This window comes from Sturnus vulgaris, chromosome 6 (genome assembly GCF_052056855.1).
Source record: "Sturnus vulgaris isolate bStuVul1 chromosome 6, bStuVul1.hap1, whole genome shotgun sequence".
Classification (NCBI taxonomy): domain Eukaryota; kingdom Metazoa; phylum Chordata; class Aves; order Passeriformes; family Sturnidae; genus Sturnus; species Sturnus vulgaris.
Window position 1 is genome coordinate 10,059,471 of NC_142248.1, and position 27,404 is coordinate 10,086,874.

A 27,404-nucleotide genomic window follows, 5' to 3' on the forward strand; every position below is an offset into this window, starting at 1 on the left:
TTTGCTTTATAGAATTAAATCAGTGCTATCATCACCTCTGTGTAAAGTTTCCCCTGTTAGTAACTGTAGTCATGGGGCAGTAGTGATTGTTTTGCCCTTACAGAATCTGTATGGCTGTGTTCTGCAGAATTCCTGCTCTTTTCCTAGCCAAAGGAGATGTCAGACTTTCTTCATTTGATCAGTTTGGGTCTTTGTCTTAGGGTTTTTTGAGTTAATCTCTTTCTCCCTTTGCGTGATAAAGTCTCTGGTGTTAGATACGAACCTTAGGTTTGCCCACTACCATTTCTTCACTCAGCATGTTTTCAAACGCATAAACAGATACTGTTTCTTTAAAAACATGTATTTTGGGAATACAAATTTTGTGCTTTGGCTACATCACATAGTCTTTTCCAGAATAGTTGTCCACTTAGAAATAAAAGAACCGGTGTTCCAGAATTGGATTATATAGGCTTCTTGGTCTGGAAACCAGGCATTATGTAACAACATGACAGGGAAATTTTACTTCAGAAGTAAAGGCTATGGCTTTATTAAATGTAGATCAAATTTAGTCATATTTATTAAAATACAGTTTAATGCAGATGGAAGTAATTTTGCTTCCTAATGAGGCATATGTTTGTGATCAGAATAGAGATTATTTGAGTGGAGTTTTTTCTACTGTTCTCTCTTCCTGTGTCATCCCTCGCTCCACTGTCATCTGTTCTTTGTGTCTGTGTTTCATTTCCTTGCTGAATAACTTGGATTTGAGGAGGTAATTCTGTTTTAATACTAGTCCATGATTTATGTTTGTGTAGCAAATTTCATCAAAACTATCAGAATATTTTCCCGAGTACTAATTAATCAGTACAAGACCTTTTTGAAGAAAATTGCAATCTTATGTGCATGGACAGAAACATAGGAGGGTATACAATAACATTGACATTAATTTCAGAGAATCTCCCCAGGTACTCATGGTAGCTGGTAGTGCTGTTCAGTGGTTAATCATGTGGCAGCTCCATGCAGCTGATTTCAGTTACACATTCAGGGAAGTACTTAGGTTTCCTTAAAATCAGATCTTAATTGTTTCAAATGAATGGCCTACTTTTGAAAATTTCAAGTTGTGTATTTAGAGCCCCTCATAGTGTCATTAATATTGCTAGAAGAGTTGTAACTTTCAGATCTTTGCTATTTGCATGAGATGTTCTCTCATTCTTCTGTGTGCCATTCCCTCTGAAAAGAATATATACTTCATATAGCTGTACATCAAAGTGTTGCTGTTTTCTGTCTGTTGTAATGTCATTTTTTAACGATTAAAACAAATACGAGTTTTTACTATCATCAAATGAAATGGTTTTAGGTTGCAGAGCACAGTAGTCAGTACAGTTGTACTAAAAGGAAATATGCCTGAAATTTATGAAGCAAGGTGTGTAGGATCTAGAAAGTAAGGTTTAGTTCTGTCTTTAATACATTTCTAATGAGGAACTTCTTGCTATGAAAAAATATTTACAGAGTGAAAACTGAGGTCTGAAAGTTCATTCAGGATGTTGAATTTGGTGAAAAACTTAAAAGCTAAATTTTCCTCTTACCTCCTACTGAGCTTTCTCATGTTCTTACAGCAGGTTCAGGCTACGCCTCAGCCCATAAAAGTGCCGCAGTTCATCCCTCCTCCCAGACTTACTCCTCGTCCAAACTTTCTTCCACAGGTGAGTATACAGAGAACAAACAGTAGGAGGAACTTAATTATAGCATGGATAGAAGAGGCTTTTGATGAACATTGTGTGGTGTTTATTGGTGATGTGCTGGAGAAGACAATTCATCCTCAACAGGTTTGCAGATGATAACGAATTTGAAGGCACAGTCAATATTCTTCAGGGCAGTGCTGGCATATAGACAGCCCTAGGCAGGATAAAGGAAGGGGCCAGCAGAAATTTCTTGAGCCTCAGCATGAAAAAAGGCAAAGTCTTGTACCTGGAATGGACTAACCCCCTGCACAGGTACAGGCTGGAGGCTGACTGACTGAGGAGCTGCACGGCTTAAAAGGTCTTGGTTGACAGTGGTATGCCCTAACAGCAAAGAAACCTACCAGCATATTGACCTGTACCAACAGGATTACAGCCAGTAGATTCAGGGAAAAGATTATTCATATTTCCCTCAGCAATCATACAGATGAGTCCAATAAACACCCTGCAGTTTTGGAATCCCTTGTTGATAAATATGAATGGAACATGGGAAGAAAGGCCACTAAGATAGCTTGGAGGGGGCAGGAATATATGACCTGTAAGGAGAGGCTGAGGAATCTGGGCTTTTCAAATTTGGAGAAGAGGGTTTGGAGGCACCCTAGCAGCAGTGTTACTTCCAGTACCAGCAAGGAAATAAACGAAGCTGGAGACATAGGTGCTTGGCAGGACCATTAGAGGCAAAGCTCATAAATTGGAACAGAGTTTTAGACTGCATATAAGGAAACACTTCTCTCCTTGAGGACAATTAGGAGCAAAAGAGGCTTACCAGACATGTTGTGAAAGCTCTATCCTTGAAATTTTACAAGACTTATCTGGACAAAGCCTTGAGCTACCCAACCTGCATTTAGTGATGGCCCTGCTCTGAGCAGGAGGTCAAATTAGAGACTTCCTTAGCCGCCCTCCAGCCTGTATGAGATTGTAGTTATGAAATTTTCATATGATGATTAAATATGATCTTGTTTGCAATAAATGAAATGAATCCATGGAATAGGGTTCCAAATAGGGAATTAAAATTGAAACATCACCCAAGGCCTTAAATTGCTCTAATTGTTGCTTGCTGCTCATGAGCGAAAAAATGAAAAATGAGATGTCTCTAAATTATTCCCAAGTATTTCTGTATTGCAAGGGAGTGACCTCTGTTTTCAGCTGGGTAGTAAAAGTTGTGGTTTACTTTTTTTCTTCCATGATTTGAGGAGGACACAGCTTGCTTCTTTATGTAAAAAAAAAATAAATCTTAATTTGTATGAAATATATGGTGCTGTGAAAAAAACTCTAAATCTTTTGCGAAGTGAGAAAGGAAAGTAAAGGCTGGTATCTGATTAAGATTTGGGTATAGTGAGATCTGTTGAAATGTGACCTAGTTTTTCATGGTAAAATGCTTTATGTAGTATTGCAGGTGGATAGGACAATAGGAATCAAGTAAGGAAAAAAAACCATTTTATTTTTAAAATAATGTGCTCTGCTTCTGTACTCTGTTATGATATTTTAAATCCATTGTTAAGTACAAACTTAACAGTGACAAGAAATAAGCAAATATTGGTGATGGAGTTTTGGAAGATTCTTGTGGCTCTTTTCTTTCTTGTGAAAGAACAGAAATGATTGCATTTACCTGTACCTTCAGCACTTTCAGTAAGGGATTAATATATAATCTCATCACTTTTTTTGCTTATCAAGATTGGTTGTGCAGGTATCTCTATATAGAGAGTTGACAGATAACAGGTATTTGCTGAAAAAAATAATTATTTGTTTCAGGGCACAGCAACTGTTCATAACTTCTTGGAAGTTCATTACAAACCCTGAAGCACTTTTAACATGAGCGCTTCAACTGTGCCTGTAAATATCACATGGATTTTTTTGGCATGTAAAACCAAGATGTTAATTTAGATATAGATAAGGCATTTGGCAATAAACATTCTGTATAAGTGTCTGTGCATCCAAATACCATTTCAGGGATGGTGACTATATATGCAAATGTTATGGATGGGTTTTTTAAGGGATTTATGTAAGTAGGCTTGAAAATGTGGTGCTTTTTTCTCCTAACATACTTGGGACAGAATGCTAAAAATTACATTATCTAAAAAAAAATCAAGCAGCCTCCTGTACATTACACAGGATGAATTGAAAGACTTAGTTAAAAGTTGATCTGAAATACTGAAATACAAATCTCTCTTTTTTTTTTCTCTTTTTCTTATTTTATTTTTGTAGGTTCGACCTAAACCAGTTGCCCAAAATAACATTCCTATTGCCCCTGCACCTCCTCCAATGCTTGCAGCTCCTCAGCTTATTCAGAGGCCTGTGATGTTGACAACAAAGTTCACACCCACCTCTTTACCCAACTCTCAGAACTCCATACATCCAGTTCGTGTAGTTAATGGGCAGACAGCAACCATAGCCAAAACTTTCCCTATGGCACAGCTCACCAGCATCGTGATAGCAGCACCGGGTACCAGGCTTGCTGGACCTCAGACTGTACAGATCAGCAAACCAAACATTGAAAAACAGGTACAGGTAAAGTGTCTACTAATGCAAGGTACTGGGTTTATTGCTTTACTGTGCAGGTTTGGAGAGCATGGCAACCAGGGAGAAGTTTTTAGTGGATACTGGAGATATTCGTGTTCCAATGGCAGCACTTGCAGCTCTTGGGATAGAAGTTACCATTTCCTTTAATATGGGCCATTGGCACCTTTTTCTCCTGCTTCAGTGTTTTTATGCTCCCTCTACTGTTTATATGTCAGTAGTTCATAAATAGGCTACATTGCAGGGTTTGACTAGTGTCTTGAAGAACAAATACAAGTACTGAAATCCATCTTCGTATCTTCATAATCCATCTTCACCCTTTTGTTTTTCAAAGGGTGGTTATGTGAAAGGCAAAAATTGCACAAAATTGTAGGGATATTTAATAGGATAAATGTAGCCATTTCTTCCGTGATCCCTTGATCTTGCAGTCTTGTGATTGGAGGCAAAATAGTCTCACTCAGCTTCTGAAGTCTGATATTTCCCTGGGTCTAAATTGGATTGAATGAGTGGAAAGGAGACCTTCAGAAGCAGAGAATTCTGTATGTTTAGATTTAAAGTCTCTCTCCAGAAAAGACATCTGTAAAATAAAAATTACTTAAGTCAGTGTGGATTGCAACTGAGAGTCCTTGCCAGTCTGTTCAAGTAAAGCAATATTCTGATTCACTTTTAACTCTTTCCTATATTGTATGTTAGTAATAGTGTAACTATATTGCATACTATAACACATAATATTTATGTAATTTATATAGCTAATAGAAGTATATATGTCACTTATAATGCTTTCCTAGACTAATGTCTTGACTAAGGCCTTGAAAGTCCTTCTTTCTGCTTTTGAAATACTTATGGAGACTATGAAAATCGTGTGCATGAAAGATGTGCTCATGCTCTGTTCTGCTTGTGAAGTCTCAAGAGTAGGTTCTTGCATATCTCAGGGTTGTTCCACAGGTTACTCAGCAATGTGTGCCCTTTCCATGTGAACTTCCATTTTGAAGTTGTGCTTCTACAATATTTGACTTTTGATGCCTGTTCATTATGATGTCAGGAATATTCGTTTGCTCTTTGAATTACTGGCAACTACAGAAAAACACAGAAGAATGATGGTGGTTCAATAACACATGAATTTTTCTGTATAATTTCTCCATATAAAGGGGAAAAGTTTGTCTCTCTGTAGCTTACTATACTCAATTTATAGCCTCAACATCCATGCTGTAGGCTGAGGAATGTTATGCAGAACATTTATGACTTGAGAAAAGAAAAAAGCTTCAGAAACTTTTGAGATTGAGAGGTTCAGAGAGACAGTTTTTGAGCCATCCATAATTCTATAACATACAAAGACTGAGGATTGAGAATTACAAAATGTATGTGCCATGCAGAATGGTTTCCAAGTGGAAGTCTTCATGGGATGAGTTTTCTTGAAGTGTCTGTTATTCCCATACCTTATGGTGATTTCTGTAACAAAGTTAACTCTTAAAATCACTGTTATATCTTGTGTGACTCTGTGGGGTAATGGATTGGTGACAAGGCTGTTTCATTCTTTGTTAAATGAAAATACCTTATTTAACATTCCTCTCACATCAGATTCCTCAATTAAGTCTTTGTTAGTACACGGCCAGCTTTAAATGTTTTTTGTCCTGTATCTGCAAAAGTATTTGCTTAGCTTTAATAGTCAAAGTAGAAAAAGTCATTCTTGTCACTGAATGAGAGAAACATTGTTTTCTTTCAGACTATTAAACCACATGTGGAAACAGAAGAGAAGCAAACAGAAAGTCGTACAGTTACTCCACCTGCTGCACCGAAGCCAAAACGAGAAGAAAATCCACAGGTATCAGAACATAGCCAGAGCTTTCTTTTAAGGAAAAAAAAAAAGGACGCTGTCCTTCAGAATGTATTTTTTCCCTCTCTTCCCTCAAGACTTCTTAACTTTAACATTCCATACGTTCCTGTTGGACAGTGGTAGTTGATTAAAAAAAATTCTAAATAGAGTGCATTGCATTTTTCAGTTCTGGAATGCATTTAGCTTCTAAGTCTTTTGTAAGTTAGAAGATCATCATTTCTCTGTGATGCTTCCTTCAAACAGGGGTTTAGATTACAGAGTTGATTTCCATTCCTTTGAGGTTTTAGACTCTGGAGTTATTCTCAAAGCTGAAGAAATGTCTTTATTTTCCTTTATAAAAAGGAAAACATATATTTTTCTACTCTGGTGAGCAGGAAGGAAAGAGTGACGTATATTCACATTCTGCTTGTGTTTTAGTCCAGTTTAGTTTGGGGTGAAAGAGAGGACAGAATGACTATTTCTTAAAGCCTTTCTGCCATGAAGAGCTTTGGAACTGATTACAGCTAAATGCTCTGCTACATTTGTTTCCATAGATGGACTCAAATTGATTATTGTGTGAGCTCTAACTGTTGTCAGTTAGATAGCAAAATTCTGATTTTTACATGTCTCCTGCATTTCCTGCATTAAAATTAGAATCCTCTAAGAAACCCATAGCCCTTAGCAAATAGCAAATCTAAGCTAGAGTTAGCTCCTTGTAGTTCACAGTAGATGGAGAATGATCTTAAACTAGCAATATTTTCCTGGCAATTGAACTGTGTTGGTATTTTCTAGTAGTCAGTTCAGTGCTGGAATGGAAGAAACTGCCCTCTTGTTCCCAGCTCTGGCTACTCTGTGATCATGAACAATGGGCATTTCCCAGTATCTCAGTCTAGGGTCCCATCTAGAAAATGGGACTCTTGTCTCTCCTTTTTCAAGAAGTTTGACATACATGAATGAAAAGTGATTTATAGAAGCAAAGTATCACTAAAAATTTGTTTTGTGCTTAGTTACTGGTCAGCTGCCTTCAAAGGCCTGAATGACTCATCCTAACAGTTGTACTTTTCATGATCTTTTTTCTCCCCCTCACAGAAACTTGCCTTCATGGTGTCTCTGGGACTAGTTACTCATGACCACCTGGAAGGTAGGAAAAATGTCTTAGGTTGGTTGTTCAGCTCCATGGTCATTCTGAATTGGAAGTAGGATTTCAAAATATTTCTTGTTTTAAAAGCAGTATTTTCTTGTACAGTATTACCTTAGGTATGTCTGTACTCTTGATCTAACTTAGTTTGTTGTGCATATGTTTTTGTTCTTATGACATCAGAACAAAGCTGTTATTTATGCAGCAGAGAGCAGAGGTTGGGAAGAAAGTGTATGCTCTGAGGGTAGAAATCTGTGGCAATACCAATGCCTTCTGGACAGTCCCTCTATCTGCAAAGATACACCATGCATAATTTTACTGTAACCTGTCTAGATTTTTCATTTATTTCATGATTTTATGGGACTGTAATTTGTAATGAATGAATTAATGGATTAAAATTTGATTTATAATTTAAATTTCTAATCCTGTACATTGAACGACAGCCTATCATTACAATCGTCTGCATATTTCTGTACTGTATTTTTAAGAAGCAGCAAGGTTACCAGAGGTTTTTTTTAGATCCCAGTTATATTGACCATGAGTTTAAAGTGTCTTAGTCGTGGATAACTTGGTGAGAAGAAGGCAATTATTTCATTAGTTACTTGAGCACTGTAATTGTATTCCTTGTCAGCAGTTAGTTTTCAAACCTTCACAAGTTAAAAGTATAACACAGTTCTCTATACCAGGCATGACTGGTGTTCTATAGAATCTTTACAGCTCTTCTCACATGCAAACTGAATTCTGAGGGCTTTGTATAATTTCTGAGATCCATTGTTTTCTAACCTGAATGCTTTGTTTTACAAGAAATCCAAAGTAAGCGACAAGAGAGGAAAAGAAGAACAACAGCAAATCCAGTGTACAGTGGAGCCGTTTTTGAGCCTGAGGTATTAATTTTTTGCTGGGGGAAGCTGATATTTTCCTTCTGATCTTGAGTGTCTTTCTAACATCTTGCTACCTTCTAAACTTTCTCAGTTCTAACCAGAGAGACAAGCTATCATTTATAGTTCAAAAACCCATTGCAATGGCATGACCCTCAGATTTTTATATAGTAAATACATTGGGGTATTCTTCTAGTACGTAGATCTTTTTCTGCCTTCTCGTTTATAAAGCTGTCAAATGGCAATGTGTGTTGGTCTGCTTGCATATCAGCCTGAAGCAGTTCAGTAGAAGCAGTGTAAAAAAGCTAACCTTTCTGAAGGTGTGCTTCAGAAAACACAGAAGCCAGTAATCTCTTAGTACTTACTGTGCTGTTCCTCAGTCACAGCTTTTAGTTATTGCCAGAAATGTTCCCAACAGAAATTGTTCCATTCTTCCCTGCAGCGCAAGAAGAGTACAGTGACGTACCTGAACAGCACAATGCATCCTGGGACACGTAAAAGAGGTGAGGTATACCCACACCTGTCTCCCTGCCCATTTCCTCCACATTGCATTTGTAGCCCCCATGTCAATTTGAAGAGCAAAACAAGGAGGACTCTCCACTACTTCATTTGTCCAGTGAATTTCCATGGTAGGCAAAGACCATGACTTCTAGGGATTTAGCATAGCAAGATCTATTAGGCAGCTCAATGTTTCATTTCAATTTGACTACAAAAAAAAAGCAAACGAAAACCACCCAATTTGCTAGATTTTCACTAGAAATATGTGATGTTTGAACATCATTTAGTGATATGAAGCTGCTGTTAAGATCCCCTTGTTAATGACTAGCTTGTATTGTTATTGACAAGAAGAAAGTGGTTATGGAAAAAGCATTTGTGCCCTGAATAGGAGAGGAAACTTAGTGTGACAAAAGCCTTATTCCCCACTGGGAGTAGGGATGAGTCCTTGAAAAGAACTTACCTTGAGTGAGAAAAACTATCATGCTCATACTAAGCACTTTAACTGCAATCAGAGTGCCACTTGTCCTAAAATGAGAGATGATCTTTCATATAGGCATGCACTATTATTCAGAAGAAATCCTTGTGTAGAACAGGTAAAATTTTAAGACTTAGATTATGGTGAAACAGAACAGCATGGGAGAGAATGTGATGTCATTATTTGTGCATGGCATTGATCACACCTACCTGGCAATCTTTACCTGATTTTGATGATCATAATACCTTCTCTATTCCTAAGTTTTCTGTCTAAAAAAAGTAATCAGATTTAAAAAAAAAAATCAATGCAATCTCCCACCTAGCACTGACCAGTTTCATTATCTTTTGGGTGTTTTTGCTGTCAGATGAAATATTAATTTAATATATTCTCTTCTTGATCCATGTTCTCAGTCCAGCAGACAATGTGGCAGAGCTGACACTTCTGCAGCTATGCTGTTTTTAAATAAAATACATGTCACTACTGCTATCACCTAATAACATTAAATGTATTTTTTAAATGATATGATGTAGATTTTAAGTAGAGAGTTTTTGAATTTACTCTGCGGATAAGTAAATGTTCCTTCTTGTAGTAATGATTTCTCAATTTTATTTTAGACCTTGTAGTGAACAATTACTATATCAATGAAAATGATTGCATGCATTTGTACTTGATACTCTCTTAGCCTGTATTTGCAACTAACTATTATACTTTGTTTTTTTCCTCACACCCTGTTGTGAGCCCTTACGTTGCATCAGCACCAAATTAGTAGCACATGTTTTCAATTGACAAAAGATAGGGAAGTATACATTTGTTTTGTAATTTAATACAGCAATATATTGAGTGAAAAGCTTTTGTAAGCATTTGCCCTTGAGAGCTTTAGTTTAATTATAGATGGTGCTGAGCATGTCAAAATTTCACCCATGGACATCACTAGCAGAAATCCATTTCCAAGGACATACTCTGTTCTGGAACATATCCAGACCTTAAATGCAAGGTTTAGCATGCTAATAGGTATAGACTGACAATCTGTAAACATAAGATCTGGGGAATTATTCCTAGATCCTAACTCCTTTGTGTTTACATATCCATAAATTACCCTGGAGAAGGAAGGCAGAAATGATAGTTGCATACTGGGTTTTTTGCTGTCTTGCTTTGCATTCATAATTTTATAAGAATTGTTATGAAGACATTTTGCACACTGCTAGTCTTAAGGAGTACCTAGGAATTGTGCATAATCAAACATACTTGGCTGAGAAAGTCTAAGAAGGAACACAGTTTGGAGTAGGTTACAGTAGAAGACCAGGGATAGGTTAAAACTGATAGTAGTTATGGGTCAGAAAACAAGACCTGTTCTTAGGTAGCCTAATTTAAAAAATGTACCAGTAGGGTAAAAAGTGCTGATCTGTGAATTAACAGGTTTAAAAAATGAGGAAGTAGGGGGGTGGTGAGTGTTGGCCTCTGATAAAGGATTTAACCTTTGTGTAGATTTATGCTGGCACTAGAAAGATAGGAAGTGTGGGATAACAGCAGAAAGGATTTAATAGTAGTTATTGTAGCTTTGATGCCAACATTTTTCCCCTAAAAACTGAATTGCCTCATTTTTACGAGTAGCAACTGTGTCCCCATGCTGCTTTTGTGGGAATGATTCTTTGACCCTCTACAAAGCTTATTTCTATTTCCTTCTGAAATACATCTTTAAAATATTCTTTCCTTGCAAAATTCTACTTAAAGATTTCTAAAAAAAATGTTTAAATCTTTGCTTCTGTCCTTCCACTTGTAACTTTTATATTAACTTCCTCTCTGTGCTACATCATTTCCTTTTTCACGCTAGCCAATGAGGACCACTGGCCAAAGGTATGTAAGATCATTTTTCCTTTCTTTTTTTTTTTCGTTTGTGTTCCCTGTTGTTAATATGTAGGTCGTCCACCTAAATACAACACGGTGTTGGGGTTTGGGGCTTTGACCCCCACGTCCCCTCTGTCCAGTTATCCTGACTCCCCTGAAAATGAAAAGACAGAGACCACATTTACTTTTCCCGCAGCTGTTCAGCCCGTGTCCCTGCCTAGCCCCAGCTCCACAGACGTAAGTAACTCTTGGGGTGGGGGTTACTTTTAGAAGTACACAAAACAGACACAAGGAAAATCATTGCAGGTTTTGTTTCTTTAATCTCACTGATCATTTGTCCTGATTCAGTACAGTGAAACAGTCCAGCATTTTTTAACACCTTTCCTTTTTCCCTCTTGCACCTATGTTGTTATCCTGTAGAGGTTTTATTTATAACCCCTTCAGTGGATTGAAACATTGGGAATCACCAGGAATGCTAGATGAGCTCATTTCCTTTGTGTAGTGTCTGAGATCTTGTGTGGCTGAATTGAATCTGTCACCCATGAAAAAGGGCCAGGGGGTGTGGGAGTGGGTGGGGAAGAGGAGAATGAAAAGTATTAGTTACAGGCCATAATAACAAAAAGTTGTATTTCTATAATGAGATGAGGATGGAAACCGTTTCTTCATGCAGAACAGCCAGGAGCAGCATTTGTGGCACTGATTTGGCAGAAAGTGTGTTGTGACTTTTCAGTGGGGGTAAAACAGTCCTCAGGAGCTGGAGTGTACTTTCATTTAAGAGCTTGCATTTAAAAGACTGGTATTTACAGGGCACAGCTTAAGAATCAAAAGGTGTTTGCTTATTTCTTTATACTGTTGCTACAATCTCCTTCTGCAGTTCTTCTTTTAGAAAAGACAGTCACATATACTTGAGGCCCAAGCATCTGAAATGGCCTTTAAGGAAAAGCTTGGTTGTTCTATTTTCATCTGTATAGTTGCACCATTGTAAGAACATGGACTGAGAGACCAACTCTAGTGACCACGTAGAACAGGGAATAGAAGTCAGTTCCTTGCCTCTGAACTGTATTTGTTCTGCAGAGGTAGCAGGAATAGGAGTAGTACAAGTGTGTCTGAAGCACTGAAATAAATAGGTGCAATTCTGATACCTAGGGAATATGCATGTGGAATTACAAGGTTCTCCTTTATATAGTCATTTTTGAGAGCAGGATAGCACATGACTGCAAAAGCCCTTTCTTGAAAGCCAAATAAATGGGGCTATGAAGCAGCTCCTCATGGATACAATGGGACAGCTCCATCTCTGGGGTCTTTTAAAAATAAGCAGTACAGATAACTTGCTAATATGCTGAAGAGCACATATTTTACATTGGCCCCAAGAGAAGGACTGGATAATGTGGTTGGGGTCTTTTCCATCTCTGATATGTGTGTATACTGCTGAGTCTTTTCCTACTGTGTAAGAGCTCTCAAAAGAGTATGATGAGTTGTTGCCCTGTTTTCTGCAGTGCCTGATGGCAGCAAGCTAAATCAAGAATAAATTTCTGTAGCATTCAAATCTAGTTCTGAATGCTTCTTAATTTTCTGAATTAGGATTGTATTTAGGCCTGGGTTCTGGATTGATTTAATATACATTAATTAATGAAAATTGAAGTGATTTAAAGGAGACGGTGGAAGATTACTTAGCAGGTAACAAACATTCTCTCTTACCTGAACATACTATAATACAGAGAAATAACACTCTTTCTCCTTTAACATCATATGTAAATTCCCTTTAACATTTCCAGATGAGCCATTTAGTTCATATGTACGCAACAGAACTAACATTTTTAAAAAGCTTGATTTTTCTCAAGAATTTTATACCAAAGTCACATTGGGCTCATTTGGTAGAATTTTCAGAAATACTTGGTATTGAATTCCATTTAAAATCAAATACATGTGAAAGTAGAAAATATATTTCAAAGTTCTCATAAAAATATTTTTTAAATTAAAAATATACTATGAAACAAAATGTGAATCTTCAGAGACAGCAAAATATCAGAAAGGAGGTAAATATCTGTTCTTCATTATATCTTATAATTCTTACTGCTAATTGTAAAGAAAGGAATCGTTTCCAGTTGCCATCATAAGGTGGAAGGTTTTCTTCATTTACTATGTTCATTTAATAAAGTTTGTGAAGTCACATCCCTTTTTTGTGATTTGATTCCCTGTATTTATATATTTGTCATGCTGTGTGCTTTTCCTGTCTGAGTTTTGGGAGCTTAGCAATACTTGTAAAAATTTTTAGCATCCTTGGCTGGAAAAGTGCATCATAGTGCTGGAAAAGTACTCTGTATATAACAGCAATAGTACAAGGTGGTGAAGACAAAGAGGAAGTTTAGTTCTTTGATATTTAAGGACCTTGCAACTCGAATCGATGGAAGAGTACAGGATCTACTGAAATGCTCATCCACAGTTTATGCCAGGGGCTACCATTGAGGACATTTATCCTGCCAGTCACCAGCAGTCTTTGCTCATCACCTGAATGCCTCCTGTGCTATTTCAGCACAGATACATCTGAGGCCACATAGTGATCTGCATAAGGGAACTGACGTAGCTGAAAATTGTTAGTCTTAGCCAGGATCACACCCTAATCCAGTTAATTTTATAGACACCAATATTCTTCTGCCAGCTTCATGCAGGGTGAAATAAGTAGGCATATAGAGAAATCAGGATAACTTCTTTTGGCAGTGAGACCAGACCATGTCACGTTGAAGAGGGTCTACACTTGTAGCAGATTATGTGACTATAGGAAGGTCTCCAGATAGGACAGAAAATGTTTTCTATAGTTACAGACTGTGATTTGGAACTTTGAACACTTAAAAATGAAAGCACAAATGTGTGCCTAAGGAAAAGGCTATTTCAGAAGTCTCAGTTAAAATAACTGAGCAGTTCATCAGACAGATAAAGAAGAAAACTGCAGCTTTGCCTATCTTTAAAATATTTTTGCATTACGGGTTTAATTCCTATAGACTCTAGAATAGAAATTTCATTTAGTGCTCGAGTAATCCACGTGTTCAGCCAGCCTATGAAAATTGCAAGTCAGGCCAAGCACTTGGCATCAGGCACAGGAGACCAGAACAGCCTTCTTTAATTTCTCTGAATGACAGGGAGAAATTTTGAATGGAAGATGAAGCAGAAACTTAAGGTGGGATTGGTGATTAGGATGGAGGGGTAGAAAGGGGAAAGGAAGGAAATAATGCAATAGGCAGGATTGAGCAAAACCTCTTTTTTTTTCTCTCCCTTTTTTCCCCGCCTTTTTCCAATTTGGCAACTGTCTTGCCAAATGGTTATGTGTGCCACTGATGAGCCACTTGGTTATGTGTGGTTTCCCTCATGCAGTAGTGGCATATTCAGCTGGAAGATAGCAATTGCCTTTGAAGATCAATTACTCAGCAGTAAGAATTGTGCAAAAATCTCTGTTTTAGTCATGATTCAGGTCTTTGGTTAGAAAATGTCTTTTTATTAGTAAACACTTATATCAAAACAGTGTTTCAATTGAGAGGAGCATTGTAGAACATTCAGATTGCAAAGTCAAGCCTATAAAAATTAGAATATGCCAGAATTAATATTGCTTCTGATAATTTAATTCACTTACATCATACGCTATGATAATCTTTATTTATATGATTATGAACAATTCCTGTTGAAGAATATTTAATTTTCCCATGTTATTCCAGTGAAATGTACATATAAGTATAGATATTACAAACTCAAGCACACAAGCTGCTTTTGTTACTGTGCTATTCAGTTCTGTTGCCTAAAGCCAGGCCCTGCTGCTCTAGACACTTTATCAAAATAAAGAAAGCTGTTAGCTGTCCAGAAAGCTTAAATTTATTTTCCTGATCCCCTGTGAAGAGGAAGTAGAGCAGAAAGTGACGTTAAATCACCTTTTACGGTATCTGTTCTGAAATTATTCTTTGGTCACTTTTGGCTGTAGCATGTCTGAGCAGCCTCACTGAGCTCTGCTCCAGCCTGAGTTGGTGGCTGTAGCCTACACAAAGGTGCTTCAGAAGCTGAGGTTGTGGGTGCCTGTCACCACACCAGTTCCAGCCCCCTCTTTATGCATATATTTATTAACTGCCCATAAGACCTGAATCAAACAGTGGCTGGGATTTTGGTAAGGACCGTTGTTAACTCAGAGGAATTGCCCTGAATTTTGTATTACCAAAAATAGGACAGTGAATTCTGTGCATGTGTGTTGGCATCTCCATGCATTCAGCTGCACTGTGCACTGGTCACCTGTATCACTACAGGTTTTGCAGTACTCAATTGAATTTGAGATATTCTGGGTCTAAATTTCTAAATGTCTCCCCCTCAAGAAGAAACTGCATATGTGTCTCTTTTGTAGGATTCTTTCTGCAGGGTATGAGACATAACAGGTTTGGTTTTCAGCACACCAGTAATTTTGCACTTTGCTACCAAGAACCATTGTGGAGTCTGTGGCAACTAAATCATCTTAAGATATGTAATTATCTAGAGTAGAATTATTTTTTTCTAAAATGAGAGAATTCCCCTCTTAAACTTCTCCTTATCTTGAAGAGGATTTTATTTTAGCTTAGATGATTTCTTTTGCCTTGCACTTTTTCCTTGTACTCAGAGAATGCATGATAGAGGAAAAGAAGTTTTTCCCAGTCTGGTTACAACACATCACTTCACAGGAAGCATGAAATGTCACTCATTTAGATCTTCATTTAACACTGAGGAATCTTTAGTGATAAAGGTGAAGCAATACCATAACTCAACTCTCAGCGATCCCTGGGAGTTATGGATCCAAAACACAGCACTGAAAATTCACTGAAGATTGCTCCTTTACAAAACATTAAATCAGTGTTAACCTTGGGAATTAAGAATAGCCTTCCCCTTGAAGAAGGGCCTCATCAGCAATAGAGCTGGGAAGTAGAAGCCTGAGCAGATTGCTCATGTGTCATTCTTTTTACATGTGTATTATGTCATCCATAGTGGAGATTACTGTAATTTTTCTTACCTTAATGTGTGAGTGCATGGCCAAATCTGCTGTCCCTCCAAATTGATAGAAATTGTTTGCATGTGTGGAGAGGTGATCTGTGCCAAAATGAAACCTTGCATACGCTGGTTCTTCATACAGGGGAGTGTGTACCCACAGTTCTGCTCCACACACACATCTTATGACTGCAGTCTTGCAGATCTGGGGTGTGTGTGAAACTTCATTGTAAGTCAGTGAAAAGTGTGTACTTTAGACACCAGATGGGGCCTTGAACACGTGGAGTTGCCAGGACAGCCTGTTGGTCACATGAGAGAGTGAGGTGCCCCATACTTCCTCTATGGACACTAAGCCACTTTTCTATCATGCCTCTTCATTCAAATATCTGAAAATCAAATCAAAACAAGAGGAGAGAGAGAGAAAAAAAAGAAACAAGAATCACACCTACCTTTTTGGGATGTTAATGGCTGTAGAAAAGAACTCTCTCTGATGGAAATGCAATAGTAACTAAACCTAGTTCTTTTAAAATACACGGCCAGTAATTTTTTCCATTCTTTCTTTTAAAAAAATGATCGAAAATCTCTCTTGGTATTCTTTCATCCTGGCTCTCAGTTTCTGTTAGTGATGAAACAATCCACTCTCTATAGAGAATGAGAAAGTTTTGAGTCACAGCTGTTTTGGTGCAACTTGAGGTAGCCTAAGTGAAGTAAAAAGAATTGTCTCAGAACATGATTGATTCTATTCTTTTTCATATAGAAGCACAACACCTTTTCCTTACAGTTTCATTTTTAAAGGTGACCTAAATATTTAACAGTGTTCTTTTAAATCACTCAGTTGGGGTTTCTTACATACTATTACTGGCAAGAGACAGCCTAATTAGCATTCCTAGAGTGGGGTTGGGCTTATATCCAAAAATCAAGAGGGTTAAGAAAGTGAGTAGCTCATCACTTCAGGCAAATAAAAAGATCAGGGTAAAGAGGCAATCTTAAAGAAGAAAGGCTATGGGGTAGCAATTGTTAAGAGAAGTTATAGTAGTAAGTGTTTACTGTACCATTTTGCCTTGAGAGGACAGAGGGAGTGTTTGGAAGGACAGATGTCAGTGTTTCTGACATCTGGCATGGTTTTCCTGTTTCACAGTCTAAAAAGGGAACCTTTTGGAATCCTCTTAGAAATAGTTTGTGCTGTAAACCTTGACTTCAACTCAGATATAGATATCAAAGGTCAAAGTTCACTTATTGCCTTCTCTCTCTCACTTTCTCTCACCCAAACCCTTTCCCCTCAATTTTATAGGGTGATATCCATGAGGATTTTTGCAGCGTTTGCAGAAAAAGCGGGCAGTTGCTGATGTGTGACACATGTTCACGTGTTTATCACCTGGATTGTCTGGACCCGCCTCTGAAAACCATTCCTAAGGGCATGTGGATCTGTCCCAAATGTCAAGACCAGGTATTGTTTGACAGACAGGGAGCTGTGTACAATGTGTGTGAAGATTTTTTAGTGTTAAAGAAAATAACCAGATTGCTTGCATTACTTAGACCGAGAAAACCTGACACTGAACAAATTTTTTTCATGTGCAATAAGGCTTGTGTGAATTTAATTGAATTATTACCTCTGTTGGAATGTGTCCTAATACAAAACTGTCAGGTCTTGCTTCCGAATTTGGGGTCTTTGTTACCCTTATGTTTTTATTCTTTTTCTGGGTCAAAGTATGCAGACTTTTGGGAAAGATTATCTACAATCCATAGAAATGCTGCTGTTCATCTTAAGCTAATTGTTTCTTCAAAACTTATTAGTATATTCTTCAGGACAAATAAATAAAACATTTGCACAAGCCTACCTCCATAGATAGAGCACATATAAGCCCCTGCTTGCTTATACAAATCAAACATCAGAAAGGTTGTCTTCAGTGATCTCTTTAATAATATCATCCAGCATCAGGATAATGAGTATAGGTGAAGAATTTCCTTGCATATCACTCTCTTAAAATGTACAGTTGACGTGAACAGGTTTTATTTTAATATTTTGTTTATAATTGCATGGAGATTAGAAGATGGAGAAGTAAACTGTTGTTCTCCTAACCCTTCCATGGAGCTCTACAAGTTGCAAAGGATTGCTGGTGACAGGCAGTCTGAAGCTGTGTCCTGTCTAACAGCACATTGCTTGGTCACCCACATGGCCTTTGATGCACCAGGTGGTGGCATAGGAAAACAGCCAGACCTATGATGTGCTGCTCAGATGAATGAAAATGCAAAACTCAAGCGATTTAGTCAGTAGTTGCCAGAGAGGAGGGAGTATTATGACTTGGGTATTCCTGCTCTTGCCTACTCTCTTCTTATCCCTCCTCTTCATGATAGCTTCCAGCAAAATTAAGGAGGAAATTTGAGTAACTTCACTGTAAACTGACCGAGTCCTCTGTCTTCTGAGACACCACTCTGATCATGTACTAAAAATACTATCCTTCCTCTTAAAGTTTGTTAGGAAGCAAAATGTAGGAAGGATCTGAAAGGCATAAATGGTGCTTACCCTTATAAAGAGTTTGACAGATCTGTTAAGATGATTCTGATAACAAGGGATGATAGGACAGTTTCACGTTTTACTAGCCAGAAGTGTGATGTTTGAATGTATGGTATGGAGACTAGGCTGCAGCAGAAAATTTTTTTTTTCCCCAGCCCAACTAAGATCAGCAATTTGTCTGAACCATGAAGTAATGTTTATGTCTCCTGGCAAGTTTTGAGTTCAGATCTATTATCCTTTCATTCCTCTTTTAAGTTGTTCAGTATCATTAGTTGACTTTATTTGTGGTTATGGAAGGAATTTAGGAAAATGCTGACATTTGTAGGAAATAGGTTTGCTTTGTGGGAGCCACAATACAGTTGTGAATAATTCCCTCTGTTAAATCTCAGATCAGGTCTGTGAAGCTTCATGTGAACAGGGCTGAGGCTAATGATACCCATGAAAGAAAATCCTCAATCTTTCCATCTTTCTCTCTCTCTTTTTTGCTTTCTCTGAGGTAGGTTTTTTACTAGCTAAATCTCTATGAAAATTTTCTTTCAGATGCTAAAGAAGGAAGAAGCAATCCCATGGCCAGGAACTTTAGCAATTGTTCATTCATATATTGCATATAAAGCAGGTAAGAAAATGAGGAACACTTTTCTTTCACTTTAAATAATGGAAGATGTTATTTTGGGAGTGGGATAGAACGTTATTTCCTTTACAAAAGGAAATTTTGTCATACAAAAGGAAATAACCTTAATCACTAGTGAAGTGAAAATAGCAGTCTAAATATTTCTTAAGTCTGTTATGCTTGTGTATGTAGGTAAAATTTTGGTAGTGATTCAGTGCACAAGTTGTTAAGTATTGGTTTAAACACAATTCCCCTCTTTACATGAAGTACTTTAGACCCTCTATCCACTATTGTAAGCGAAATATTTAAAATATTCCGTTTAATACTCTTGTTTTGCAGCAAAAGAAGAGGAAAAACAGAAACTACTTAAATGGAGTTCAGATTTAAAACAGGAAAGAGAACAACTAGAGCAGAAGGTCAAACAGCTCAGCAATTCTATAACAGTGAGTACTGTCCTCCCAAATAACCTTTCACCTGTGTTCCAGTGCCACAATGCAGGGTGAAAACTATTATAGAGCAACTGCATATACCAGACCTGTCATCCACTGGATTTATTTAGAATTGAGTGAGTGCCTTCCTTTGCTTTTCTGGGGAACAGGAATTACATAAAGGCAACATATACTTACATTGAGTCTCTTGTACATGATCCACACTGAGCATGTAGGTAGACATATGGTGACATATACTAGCAGCAGGTGACAAAGATGACCCATAGCGTTTTTGTCTATGGGCAGTAGATTGAGTCCAACTCTCTAGTGGCTCACTTAAACAAGAATGGTTGGGCCTCTGTGTGTAGTGAGAGTTACAGCCTTGGTGCATTCTCCAGACCTCTCTGATGCAAAAGCAACCATTTACTCAGGGCTGTCTCTCAGCACCTTGACACGTTGCCTTGGCAGTCAGCAGCTGGACACTGCACATGCCTCTGCGTGGTATTAACTAGACAATGTCTAGTTTGTCATCTTAGTTTATTGCAGTAATTTGAACATACATATTAATTTGGTCACTCTTCTCACTTTAATGTGCAGATTAGTCTCTTGAGATGCCAGTGTAAAGTTTAAGCCCCTCCTTGGTGCAGGTCTAGTTAGTGTCACACAGTGAAAAAAAGCAGAATCTCCTGTGTGGCAACATCTGTAAGGCTGGATTCATAATTACAGACTTTTTAGATACAGATGCACTTTCCAGGCTGCCTGTCTTTGCCTATTAGAGCAAAAGTGTCCATGTCACCTTCTTTCTGGTTAGCAGTAGCTGAATGTAACCTGAGCAGCACTAGACAACTAACACTGTTTCTCAGTGATGTACCCAAGCAGATGCAAGGCCTTAACATGAGGGATTGGCAGTGGGCAAAGAGAATGTTCATACTTACATTGGACCTGTCCAAAACAGGCATATTAGGTCTAGATGTTTTAGAGTTATTATGATGCCATGAGCTTCATATGAGAACAGTAAAGCTAAAACCAGCAGTGTCTGGAGATCAGCCATCTTCATGTAAAAACCTGCATGTAACAGACATAGCTACTGTTCTGTCATTTTTGTGAGTTTCAAATATATCTATAAGCAGTTTTTCACTCTTGAAACATCATTTGTGGGTTTTTTTAAAGTTACCTTGCCCTGACACTTAGCTGATGAGCTAGCTATGTTACTACCACTTCTGAGAGAATGAAGTAGCCACAAAATAAGATTTTCAAGTGAAGAGGAGTTTGGTTTCCTTTTCAAGTGCCCTTTTACTTATTGAGAGAAGGAAGTGATGTTCCTACTAAAATGTATGTGAAAGCAAAGGCTGTATCCCATTAGTGGTTTGCACACACACTGTCAGCAGTCAGCTGCAGTGAGATGCCTGAGCTTGCAGATCTGAGTTACAGAAATTTCAATAATGCAATACTAATAGAAAAAATACTAAGAACATACACTTGGAAGTTTTCCTTCAAAAGAAACACAAAAGAATGGAGCTGTCTGTGTTCATCTGCTCAAGACCTTGGAATGAAAGGGAGCCATACCAGGTGACAGCTATGTCTTGGCAATTTATTTCCTCAGCCTGCAAATAAGAATTCTCCTCTGAACACAGCCTAGAGACTCTTTTTCTTCTAGGTTGGAAAAGTAAAGCTGCAGCTGCAGTCTTTTCTGCATACTTACATTTAGATCTGTGAACATCATATTCCTTCTCTTACCTTCTTTCATTTGTAAGCTCAAACTTATTACTGATTTTCTACTTTGCTGTAGAAATGCATGGAAATGAAGAATACCATCCTTGCAAAACAGAAGGAGATGCACAGCTCCTTGGAGAAGGTAAAACAGCTGATCCGCCTCATCCAAGGCATCGACCTTTCAAAACCCATAAACTCTGAGGTCAATTCAGTAGCCATCTCCAACGGCATGGACTCCACTAACAATACTAATGCTGCCACCTCCACCTTAGCCCCCTCCCCTTCCCAGAGCTGCATGGTGAACTGTAACAAGGGCGATGAGACTAAATAACACAGTGAAGTTAAGAAGGAGCCAAGGGAGGTGGCGGCGAGGAGAAAGAGCAAAATAAAGAAACTCTAGAAAAGCAAAACTGGATTTCTTCTGGAAAGTGCAGAATTCTTTAGTTCTTTGGTTCCAGAGAGAGCGTGAAGATGCTTGTGCCAGGCGGCACCGGAGTTTGCCAATTGATCCTTCTTATTCTGTGTGTTTGGATCATGTTACATGAATAGTGCCAGCTGGGGGTTCTTTGCCAGCACCATGCCAAGTGAAATAATATATTTACTCTCTCTATATTTTACACCAGTGTGTGCCTGCAGCAGCCTCCACAGCCACTATAGGTTTGTTTTATTTTTGTTTGGGGTGAGGAGCAGGGATAAGGGAGGAGAGCAGGTTTCAAGTTCCTATTTGCAGAACAGTTTGTTTAGCTAGGGGAAAACAAAAACAAGTCCAAAGAGCCTATGGGCTTTTCCTGTTTCTAAACTCTCAGTACTATTAAACCAAAAAACCAGAAATATAAATTATCAAATCCCAGTGCCCAGAAGGGACAAGTCTATCAAATAAGCAGTATTTACTATTGTTTAGACAGGAGATGTACAAAAGGAAAGGAGATGGACTTTTCACTGAGTAACCAGCACACAGAATCATAGAATATGCTGAGTGTTTTGAAGGGACCCATCAGGATCACAGAGTCCAACTCCTGACCCTACACAGGACACCCCAAGAATCACACCATGTGCCTGAGAGCCTGTGGGTCCTCACACTCATCCAGAAAGCCTGTTTTGGGAATGGTAAAATAGAGGGCCAGAATCCAGGGTCAGCTTGGAGCATTGGATGGAGGTGTCCCAAGAGAAAATGTGCATCAATTACTTGAAAATGAGATTCCATCCCTTTTCTGTATTTATAAACAACAAAGGTATCCTGAACAAAGTAGCACATAACCCAGATGTGTGAACTCAACAGAGAAATGTCCTTTTCTTTCACTTCCTTTCTCTTCTTTTGGTAACAAGAACTAAATAAGGAATAGAAAAGCTGTTTTTCAGGCTGACAGTCTAATTAAAGAGGTAGATGGGACCTTGCATGGTATAGATTAGAAGTAATAGTGTCAGTGAGATACAGTGAGTCTTTGTGAGTCCTTGTGTCATCGTTTTGGGCACTGTTTTTTTATGCAAGGGCAAAATCTTTGTATCTGGGGGAAAAAAACAACTTTTTTAAATTAAAAAGGAAAATAAAAGATATTGAGGTCTTCCTAGTGTTACTTAAAATAAGATCAAGGTAAGAAACATTGTAAAAAAAAAAATTACAAAAGTGCTATTTGTTTCCTAAACAAGTGATTTCTATTAAAAAGGTGTCAGAACTGGAGAAAATGCTGTGTACTTAGAATTTTTTAACACAGACTTTGCTTATTTATGATGACATTCTGCTGTGTTTGTGTTCTAAAATCTAATGGGACAGTTTCCATAGGTTCTACCATACATCTACTGGCTAAAGTCTAAAGAGAATCAAATCCTACAGTGCTGGATCTCACCCCACCTGGAGGATCTCCCAGCCTTGTCTCTGCTGTTACCATCTCTCTCCCATTCTTCCATGTGTTTGTAACCCAGAGAAAAGCAGTTGGCAGTGTGCTGAAGGCTTTCATAGTTCTGTGATTCAGACTGATTTGAGCTTGAGAATGAAGGACAGTGACTTGGACTGAAATCACCCTCTGTTATCTCCTCTTGTTCAAGAAGTTCATCTCTAATGTATAATCTTTTCACTCTGGACAGCAGAGCTTGCCTTGTGCTTCCTGATTGTGGGGTCTGGCTCAGTTTAGGGTGCAGATTCTGGTCACATCGGGTTGTGTCCCAGAGCTGTCTAGTTTCACTACTGCATATACACATTTGGGCAAAGCCCATTTCCACTGGAAGTACCAGGAAAACTCCCTTTACTTCCCGTGGGAGCAGAGTTGAGCCACGGCACACACAAGGTGAGGCAGTGTCCCCAGTGTGGTGGCCTTGAGAGCATGTGTTGGGTGGCGAGGCAGAGCTGCTCAGCTGTTCATAGGGGAAGATGAAAAGCTTTGCATTTCAAGGATGCATTTCTGAGCAAGTGAATCCTCCAGACATGACTTAGCCTGAGAGAGTTTCTTTGCTGCCCCAGTCAAGTGGGCTTCTGTGGGGTTCTTGGAGCTGTTTTATTTCCTCTCCTTTAGGCTGCCCTTCAGCCCTCTTAAGGACTTTTATTCCTTCTGTAGGAGTGTGCATTATTTTCAGCTCTGAGCTCAGAACTGATATCCTGAGTTCTCACATTTGTCTCAGTTGGGAAAGTGACCCTTACACGCACTTCTCAGCTGCACCAGTGATAACCCTGACTCTGTCTTTTGATGTTGGAGTTCTGTTCTGGAACTAGCAGAGCTGGAAGGATAAGTTAGCAGAAGTGACAAGGAGACAGCTGGGCAGACACTGTCAAAATGGATCATACTAAAAATGTCCTTCCATCAATCCAGTTACCAATGCAGTCATTACCATTGGGCAGCACTAGGCCTGCAACCCTCAGCATTTAAACAAAGGACTGTCTATTTCAAGGGTTGAAGAGAAAAAACAAACTGAGCCTTCTATAGAATTTGAACCATCAGTTAACAGCCAGATATTCAGGAGAAGCTGCCTTTTGGAACATGTTAGTCTTCAGCTGAACACTTGAGTGATTCTTAACAGCATCTTGTGAAGCATCAAGCTTTCCTGGTAAGAGACTGTCTCCAGGGATAGGTGTGCTGAGTCTTTGTGGTTCTCATGCTCTTATTTCTGTGTTAACCTGAGCTCTCTTGGAAGCACTGCACTGTTTGGAGGTAGGAGGCTATGTCTGGAGACTCAACAGTTCTTCTGTTTTCTTTGCTGACAGAGGGGATCATTCAGGAGAGGATGGAAGTGAAATTCACTAGTGGCCATATTTAAATTTGCACAGTTAACCAGACAGGAGATGTTAAAACAGCTATTACTGCTTTCCTGAGGCATCTGCTTGTCTCCAGAATCCAAGTAGATAAGTACAGATTTTATATCCCTTTTGTTACAGCATTTGTGTTCCAGACTGTAAAAGGATGCCTTTAGTTAATCATAACTTATCAGAAAAATTATCTTAGACCTTTTGATGATGCTTAGGTAGTTTTCTTTCTCTCTCACTGATCCTGTTGGAATGCTTTTTCCTCCTGGCTCTGCAACAGTATCAGCCAATAGACAAGGAGCATTCCCTGGCCTGCACTGACACTAGCAATGATGCTGCTGTGTAAAGACACAGTAAATTTGGGTTATCTGTACCCAATTACCAACAATAGGGTGGAAGGGGAATTGCTGTTTGCTAAATACAGGGGAAAATGGTTTTTTCCTAGCTGCTCTAAGAGGTTCCAATCAAGGGAGTTATTTAAACTCAGTGACATCTTAAAACTCAAACTTTTCTTTTGGGTTTGTATTGGTTTGGGGTTTTTTTTCTCATGTAATATTTGAGATAGAATGAGTTTGTTCTAAAACTTCTGCTCTTTGGGAAGCTGTCATAATGGCTGTGGTTTTGTATTTCCAAACTACCATCAAGATATTAACTAATTCTTATGTCATTGCTTGTCATTGGTGGGAAACAAGTGGCTTTTAAATCTCTGTTACGAGGGAAGAAATGAGACCACAAAGGAATCTCATCTCAAAGATGGTCCTGGCTCTTCATCCAGTGCTAAGGGCCTTAAGAAGTCACTCTGCTCCTTTGCTCAGAAGTAGAGCAAGCATTGCAGAAGTTTCTTTTTCCCTTCTCTGTACAATCTGTTCTTTAAAAAGTTGGAAAGGTGTGTTGGGGTCAGAGTGGAAAAGTGAGTCTGTGACCTGGCTAGAAGAATTAGTATCATCATTGGTGTTTTCATTGTCTTTCTTTAGAGCCAGCAGTGGGTTTAGTGATGTACAAAACATGGGGTGAGCAACACTTCTAGGGATGATTGGAAGGTAGGGTGAGTAGCATGGCTGATTCTTTCAAGACATCATTACCCAGGAGTTACCATGTTGGTAGGATGAACTAATGTTTTGCATGAGCAAAACAGGGCTTTGCTTGTATGTTGCAAGCAGGTTTCTGTCAGTGGGGATATGAATTAAAAGCCTGGAAATTAAAGAAGCAATAATTTTATGGACAGATATATTGGTTTTATTGTTGGCAGAAAAAAAGAATATTGCATTTTATCTCTGCTAGGCTTAAGAAAGTGAATCTGTGTTCCTAATGTGAAACCTAATTCTGACCTCCTTGGCTTCAAATCATCTTCCATGTATTGTTGCAGAGACAGCCCTGAAAAGCAGCATGGAGAACCTGGAGTGAAATCTCCCTCTTAGCCCCACCAAGCTGTGGCAGCCCACAATACAGGGAATAAACTCTGAAATTTCTTTCTCATGTGGATACAGCAGAAAACATTTGTGAATTTGCAGTGCACACATTTCTTTTTCTTTTCCTCAGCTGGGTTGCACACCACCCTCTTTGCTTCTGAAGCACTAATGATGAATACATGCTTTTAATGAAACGTGTTTTTAAAACAACATATTAAGATGTTAAACCAAAATTCACTGTTCTACTGAGGGCTTCTCTCAGTGAGCTGCTCAGATATCCACTAAAATACCAGTGGTTGTTACACTTCCTTGTGGACATGCCTCTTTGGGCAGAGTTTGTCTTTTTAGAATCATTTTGACCCTTCTTCACCTCCTCTTGTCCTCCCTTGGAATTCTAGAGATCCAAGGCAAATTCAACTTTGCTGGATTACTGCAAAGAGTTCTCTGACAAGTATGTAGGAGTCAGGAACTTGGAGAAAGAAGATGTTTTGTTGTGCAGCTAATTCATTTGACACTTAGGCTTGCCTGGCCAACAAACTACCTCAGCAAAGGCCATTCCCAAGCACTATGGATTCTGTAGTTTCTGGCATTCAGAAGGTAAAAGGTCCAAAGAACCCTCCAGCAGCCAGCTAGGTACTGGTCTCTGCAGGTGTGAGCAAACGTTGCAGTGACATGCTGCTGAATCCTTGTTTTCAGTGGTTAGACCTGGACCAGGGAATGACCCAAAAATCTGATGGGGTCAGGAAAAGTGAGACCTGTAGATGTCTTGTCTCCAGGTTATTGCTGTCTTACTCAGATCCTCAGTCCTGTTTGTAACTCCTGCAGAATGGAATGTTAATACTTGAAAAATATGAGTCTCTCTATCCTATACCCTTAGCTCTCATTTCCCGCCTGTTTCTCTCTTATCCGGGACAAGAACTTTCTTAATCATTGTGTCTTGTATAGGCTGAGCACATAGTTGATCAACTTGCCAATAAAGAAAATTATTTATACCATGCACTGGTAAGCTTGGTAATTAAAGACCCATGAGAATACAAATGCCTCTCCCCGAGGTTAATTTAATTTTTGGCTTGTATCAGAAAACCAAAAGCTTACCTGTGTGAGTCTGTCTGTATCCCAGACTGTTTGTCTGTCAGTATTACTAAAATACCTGGGTAGTGAATGGAAAAAAGGCTTGCTAAGAGCAGGATGCTGTGGAAATCACTGTGCTGTGCAAGTCCCTGGAGTGTATCTCATGAGAATAGCTAGACCAGGGCTTCCCATCTCCCCGGGCCAGAGGTGGATGCTTCAAGGGACAAATTAGAGGACAGAAGGCTCTTTTGAGAAGTGGTACAGGGCTGCAGATGGAAAAGAGAGAAAAAGCAGGAGCAGCAAAGGAAACAAAGATTACATGGGGTAAAGCTGAACAGAGAGAAAAAAATATGGAAAAACATGAGGAGGGAAAGTGAGTGGAATAGGTCTTCCTTTTGAGTAGACAGGTATTCTGCAGTTACAGGGTTTGAAAGTTCAATGGAAAGAGTAGAACAAAACCACTCTTTCATCCTACCTCGATTTCTGACATGGGTTGGTCTGTATTCCAAAAGGAGCAGGTGTGGTGGGAGAAAAGAGCTGCTTAGGTGCAGATGGAAA

General features: G+C 38.7%; 1 protein-coding gene across 16 annotated transcripts in view; it reads left to right on the top strand.

The window, feature by feature from the left end:
- The window catches only part of PHF21A (PHD finger protein 21A), a 126,238-nt gene extending 103,421 nt beyond the window's left edge, over positions 1-22,817 (top strand). For 4 of the 16 annotated variants that reach the window (XM_014881861.2, XM_088166916.1, XM_088166917.1 and 1 more), the window contains 11 exons: positions 1,593-1,679; positions 3,921-4,223; positions 5,956-6,054; positions 7,135-7,186; positions 7,988-8,067; positions 8,504-8,564; positions 10,953-11,116; positions 17,160-17,315; positions 18,924-18,999; positions 19,333-19,436; positions 21,211-22,817. In XM_014881861.2, the coding sequence (XP_014737347.1) occupies positions 1,593-1,679; positions 3,921-4,223; positions 5,956-6,054; positions 7,135-7,186; positions 7,988-8,067; positions 8,504-8,564; positions 10,953-11,116; positions 17,160-17,315; positions 18,924-18,999; positions 19,333-19,436; positions 21,211-21,465 (1,437 nt within the window). In that variant the 3' untranslated portion in view covers positions 21,466-22,817. Of the gene's footprint in view, positions 1-1,592; positions 1,680-3,920; positions 4,224-5,955; positions 6,055-7,134; positions 7,187-7,987; positions 8,068-8,503; positions 8,565-10,865; positions 10,889-10,952; positions 11,117-17,159; positions 17,316-18,923; positions 19,000-19,332; positions 19,437-21,210 lie in introns of all 16 variants that reach the window. The other 12 variants (XM_088166923.1, XM_088166927.1, XM_088166922.1 and 9 more) reach the window with 6 other exon arrangements.
- The last annotated feature ends 4,587 nt before the right edge of the window (positions 22,818-27,404 follow it).